At 38.9% G+C, this 6270-nt stretch overlaps 1 protein-coding gene and 1 long non-coding RNA gene across 3 annotated transcripts; both read left to right on the top strand.

Annotated features, from left to right (window-relative positions):
• Positions 1 to 13: 13 nt before the first annotated feature.
• Positions 14 to 2300, top strand: LOC109863193 (jerky protein homolog-like). 2 transcript variants are annotated; one of them, XM_020443412.1, is made up of 3 exons: positions 14 to 352; positions 471 to 1963; positions 2031 to 2300. In XM_020443412.1, the coding sequence occupies exons 2-3, from the start codon at positions 520 to 522 to the stop codon at positions 2189 to 2191; spliced, it is 1605 nt and encodes a 534-aa protein (XP_020299001.1). In that variant the 5' UTR covers positions 14 to 352; positions 471 to 519; the 3' UTR covers positions 2192 to 2300. The 2 variants fall into 2 exon arrangements, with proteins under 2 accessions (XP_020299001.1, XP_020299000.1); XM_020443411.1 differs by having other exon boundaries at positions 14 to 1963.
• Positions 2301 to 2468: 168 nt separating this feature from the next.
• Positions 2469 to 3387, top strand: LOC109863194. Its single transcript, XR_002251300.1, has 3 exons — positions 2469 to 2879; positions 2960 to 3019; positions 3108 to 3387. It is a non-coding gene; the product is annotated as an uncharacterized LOC109863194 (long non-coding RNA).
• Positions 3388 to 6270: the final 2883 nt, after the last annotated feature.

Here is a 6270-nt window from a genome sequence, read left to right as displayed (position 1 = left end):
GTATTCGGAAGAAATTGTCATCCCGGATCTTAATGAAAAATCTATGTATGTAACAACAAATGTGTCCGTGTTCTCAGATACATACATATCTGCATTGAATTTACTTTATTGAAAATGTATTTCACTTTTGCATGAGGAAACATATTATTATATGCATAGAAGACATTTCTACATTCAAAATATATAGAATTTAAAATGTTTCATTAACCTTAATTACATATATTGAAAGTGCACGGAGAAAAATAGTCTAACCTCATTCGACAGTCCATTAAAGCCAGGACATAGAGACATCAGATGTAATTTTCACTTATCGTTGAATACAACAACTTCTATTGAATAGTTTCACTCAAGGGTAAGTGATATCTAGTCTCTGTGTTCCTATCTTATAAAATTTGAGATACTTATTTTCTTTGTATATAAGTTTGAATGTTTAAAANAGTGATATGTGACGAGTTATCATTTTCTATCAGATCAATACAAGGTAAATATTTAGATACATAATAAGTATTNTTTCTGAGAATGAGAATGGTATCCAGAAAACGAAAAAATGTAGGGACTGAAACGTTGTCATCTCTATCACAATCAAGTGAAAAAGAAAACATCGATGTTGCAAAGAAATCGCGCATGCGATATTCATCTATACAAAAAGTAGAAATTTTGAACAAATGTGATATGGAATCTGATCCACTTGTTATATGCCGAAAATATAAAATCAGTGATCGTACGTTGCGTGATTGGAAGAAAAACAAAAATGAAATTATTGAAATTGCGAAGCATGATACTTTAAAAAATGTCAAAAAACTGTCTTCATCATGCAATAATTTAGATGATGCGCTGTTTATATGGGTAGTTGAAGCCCAGCAGAAAGGCCTTCCCATATCCGGTCCAATATTAAGGCAAAAAGCTTTGAATTTGAACCGTGAATTAGGTGGATCTAGCAATTTCAAAGCTAGTGAAGGTTGGCTGCACAAATGGAAATGCAGGAAAAATGTGCGAACACTGCGTATCACTGGAGAGAAACTGTCAGCTGATGCTGAAGCAGCTGATAAATACAAAATAGAATTTGAGAAAATGATTAGCAGCAAACGTTTAACCAGAGCTCAAGTGTTTAATTTCGATGAAAGCGGTCTTTATTTCAAACAAATACCTAAAAAAACATTTGCTCCCAAAAATGTAAGTCAAGTTTCAGGAACCAAAAAACAGATTGAGAGGGTTACAATTGCAGCTTGCTGCAATGGAGATGGAAGCTTAAAGTTACCTCTTCTTTTTATTGGTAAATCAAAAAACCCTAGGTGTCTGAAAAATNAAAATATGAATGCGTTGCCTGTAGTTTATAAAAATCAGCATAACGCTTGGGTTGACAAAGACATTTTTCAATCATGGTTTNAAAAAGACTTTGTCCCCAATGTTNGAGAATTTTTGAAATCAAGGAATTTGCCCTTAGAAGCAGTACTTGTTATAGATAACTGCAGATCTCATAAGTTCCTGAAAATTGATGGAATAGAAGTTGCCTTTCTTCCTCCTAATGTGACTTCGATTATTCAACCTCTTGATCAGGGAATTTTACAATGTTTAAAAGTCAATTACCAATTTTATTTAGTTAACTCAGTATNGGAGTCACAAACAAAAGGCATTAGTTTAATTGAACATTTNAAATCACTCACGATTCGCCACGTAATTTTTTGGATTGCTGAAGCTTGGAAAAAACTAAGTTCANCTACAATTTACAAATGTTGGAACAAACTTTGGCCAATAAAGAGATGTGATATTGGAACACAAACGGATGAAGATGAAACAACACTGTCACTTCTAGACGCATCAATAGGTGCAGATTCTGAGGATCTTTTCCATCAAAAAAGTACAAAATGCAATGATCTTCTGCAATTAATTAAAAATGTTAAAGGTTACGAGAATATAGAAGAAAAAACACTTTTCCAATATTTAATGCCCTTAAAGCCACAAGGTATGATTGCAATTTTCCTGTGAGTTTTAAATAAGATGTATTGAGGATTGTTCTAAAATTTTTATAGATGGAGAGCTATCCGATCCAGAAATTATTTCTCAAGTAGAGAGTTCGTGCTCAAATTTACAAGAAAACGAATGTAGTGAATCTANGATTGCAGATGACCCAGTCTTTCCTTCTTTCTCTTCTACATTATATAAGGCCTTCCAAATTATCCAAGACATTTGAATTTATTTCCTCAGAAAATGAAGTTTCTCAGAAAAATCAGTAATACAATATAATTTTGTTTATTTATTTGTTTACGTAAAGAGTTTGTTTTGTTTTTATTTGTTAGTTCTTTTTTTTCAAAATGGTTACTTTATTGTATTACATATTATCATTTGTTATATGTATAATAATTAAAATATAATATTTTTACTAATTTCAAGTACATTTATTGATAAACAATTNATTCTTCTTATTTTTATCCATCGATATATCGTATCGGATGCATTTTGAGTAGCAATATCGTCCAGAAAGCACAGAAAAAACTTATGATAGGGAACGGCAGTATTCAGAAGGTATGAACTCAATCACAGTCTCGTCAAACTTGTCTAGCTGGAGGGGGAAGCGCTCGAGCGAGAAATAGGGGAACGGCAGTATTGAGAGTGGCATTATTGGGAAAGTGTACTGTACTGCATGTTTCATTTACTTTAGTGAAAAAACAATCGTAACGAAGTAACGGTAAACGAAGAAGAAGCTGCACCGACGTCATCCCGTTTTGCTTCTTGTCAGCAGCAGCAAGTTGCGAGCGTATCGCCCCGTGTGGAACCTCGGGCGGTAGCCAGGGTGTTGCCAAAGCAACGCCCTGCTCCTACGGCCCAACGTCGCCGACGAGAGGGGTCAGAAGAAGAAGAAGCAAATGAACCTCCGCTGCGTAAGTTTACAAGCGATAAAACAAGAATTACTAACTTTTCGAATAAAAGTATATATTAACTTGTGATTTTCACATTTTAGGAAGAGCCCGTAGAGATGAAGCGGAGCTTTCTCTTCCTCCTCCTCCTCCCGTTGATTCCGGTAAGTAAACTAACTAAATAGTTAAACATAATGAAAAATGTATAAAGAAATTATATATAAACATATATATATATATATTAATTTTCAGATGATGAAGTGCAGATAATGCTGGAAGTTAGGCATCCGCCAGGGATATTATCTGATCATTTCTAACAGAAAGAAGCGGAAGAAGAACAGCGTCAATGGGTGGTGGAGGAGCTTCGAAGAAGGCGGCTGGAAGCGCAAATAGAAGACGAGCGCTACGAGCGGGAAACAGTCCGTCTCTTGTCGCGGAAATCGAAAACGAGATCATTGCCGACAACAACGACAACAACGACAACAACGGCGTCGACGACGAGAACGATGACGACGACGACGACGACGACGACGACGACTACGACAACAACGATGATGATGACGAGGATGCCGACGACAACAGCGACGCCGACAACGAGAACGTCGACGACGACGACGACTACGATGATGACGAAGATGCCGACGACATCAACGACACCGATGACGATGGAGAAGACGAACGCCCCGTGATTATTTCGGAAACGGAAGATTCCATTGTAGAAATATCAGAGGGGGAAGGTTAGAATAGTTAGAATAGTATTTTATATAATTGTAATATATATAAGTGTACAGTTATGTAATATATATATATATATATTATATATAAGTGATATAATAAAAAAAGAAATAAAAGAACCAATTAGCGATATAAATTAGGTAGACACTTCATTTAATTGAATAAATATACGTTTAATATATATATACTCGTTGTCCTACTTATTTAATTCCCCTGTATAAACTTAAAATTACGCTAAGAAATATCACATAAAAATAAATTTTTGAAATTAATATCTAGCATAACTAAGTTTCATTAATATTGTGCATGTCCAAACGCGCTTTTCTTATGTTACGCGGTAGAAATTGACGCAATAAGAAAAGTCACGCACTCAGTATATTTTTCATTAAATTTGACTTAAATTTTTATTTTTATAACAATATATTTATTTCACCTTATATACAACACGTATATATATGGATTTAATCAAATGTAATTGAAGCGTCTGTCTAATGTATCACTAATTGGTTCGTTTACCGTAGTTTGATAATCGCTTGTTAATATATTGAGAATTTTTGTATTAGGCTTTTGTATTTACAGTGCAATACGGGGGCGGAATTGTAAATGTTGCTCAAGAAAATAGTAAACAGGACGGCACCAACAACGAGCGTTACACCGGCAGTAGCAGTGCTACTCCCGCCACCCCCGACAGTGCTGCCGATGACGAAAGAAGCGAACAGATCGGTGAAAATAATAATAATTATACATTTATCGTATTACGGACGGAAAACGCGCGTATATTTAAGAAATTCGGGGTAATAGGGAAAGAGGCGACATTTGAGATCCGCGAAATTCAGCCTGGTGCTGAAATAGTAGTATGGGTGAAGGGTGCGTTTCGCGAAATTCACAGATACGCGACAAATTTATCGGAGCCGAATGATTACATTGGAGTGTAGTTCGACTCCCCAACTTTGACCAACGGTGCAGCAAGTCTTTTTTTTCATCTTGCGCGTGACTTGACTCACGAGAATATTTGGTCTCTCGTGAGTTCTGTTGCGCACAGTAACGGAAGGATAAACATCGCTACGTCGTTTACGATACGCGTATGCACCGTCCACTCTCCGTCGGACACAGGAGGCCGTCCTTTGGGCGCGGAAGGAATCGAGAAACGGTCGATTCTTTCAATAACGAATAGCGACAACCTCTGTTTCCCTCGCTCACTCGTTGCCGCTCGAGTATACCTCGAACGAGGTAACACCCGCACGGGCGAGTTACATGAGCGTTGGAATGCAATGAGACGTTCGAACTCCTCCTTACAACGCCAATGGGCACAGGAGTCGGTGGAGAGAGCAGGCGTCACAATTCCGGAGGAGGGCTGTAGTATTGGGGAAATTGAGCGATTTCAACGGTACCTTGTCAAGGAGGGGATAGGTATAATTGTTTACGCCTCGTCTACTTTTGCGAAAGGCGGAAAACCGTTGTACGACGGTGGTGCGTTCCTCGCCTCTATCGGACGCGAATCCTTGCTACGTTTAAATATTCTTTATTGCGAGGGTTCGCGTCACTATTGCCCGATTTTAAATTTAAGAGCGGCGGCGGGGAGCAGGGGATACTGCATTCCTTGTAACCTGCCTTCTCGTCCCGAACGAGGAGTTCATCGATGCTCGCATAAATGTCCGCGTTGTCGCGGTGTGCCGTCGTGCGAAACAGAAGAAGAAGAATTAATTCGATACGAGCAATGTAAAGGAATGTTTTACGGGCGCGAGTGTTTCGAGCGTTACCGAGCCGAAAAATCGTACGGAGACGGTCGCGTGATCGTATGCAGCGCCTTTCAATTTTGTGACAAATGCGGGCGTTTGTACAGAACAGCGAATGCAGGGCACAAATGCGGCGTCGTGGTTTGTAACATTTGCAGTTCGCATCAAGATGGAAACCATCTTTGTTATATTCGACCTCTCGCACGCGAGGATTTCACCGGCAAAGGAAAAAACGCGCGCATCGCATTCGTTTTCTACAATTTCGAGACCCGACAGGACGAGACGCTCGAAGGTACAGCGGCTGTGAAAATTCACGTGCCCACTCTTTGCGTCGCGCAACAAATTCGTCGCGTGCGCAAATGAGAACGACATGACGGTACGTTGCCGGTGGTGCGGTGTGCGCGAATTCGTGTTCCGCGATGATCCGGTGAGGCAATTCGTCGATTTCGTTACGAGAACGACGAAATGTTTCAAGCAGAGTATCTGCATCGCGCACAACGCCAAGGCGTTCGACGCGCAGTTCATATTTCGTTACATCACGGAAAAACGTGTCGATTTGGATCCACGAGTAATATTAAATGGGACGAAGATCGTCGTATTAACGGCCGGGTGTACGAAATTTATTGACAGTAGCAACTATATGCCGATGCGTTTGTCAGCTTTGCCGAAGGCTTTTGGTTTGCGGGGTGAGGTGAAAAAGAGATATTTTCCGCATTTATTTAACCTTTAGGCTGCGGGGAAATTTCAGTACAAATTGACCTCTCAGAATATGTAAAATGTATACATATCACTGGATATCTCAGATAGAGTCGCTGACCTGACTGCTGGTCCATATATCGACCAGCCCCGCAGACAACGTAAAGTACAATGTAAAAAAATTTGTCTCTTTTTTTATAAAGATTCGAGAGGGTATTTCTATGTAATTTCACGCGTTGAATATGAAA

This window comes from Pseudomyrmex gracilis, unplaced genomic scaffold (assembly GCF_002006095.1).
Source record: "Pseudomyrmex gracilis isolate BER0280 unplaced genomic scaffold, ASM200609v1 scaffold_3521, whole genome shotgun sequence".
Lineage (NCBI taxonomy): Eukaryota > Metazoa > Arthropoda > Insecta > Hymenoptera > Formicidae > Pseudomyrmex > Pseudomyrmex gracilis.
Note: the sequence above shows the minus strand (reverse complement) of the source record. Positions and strands in the feature narration are given on the sequence as shown.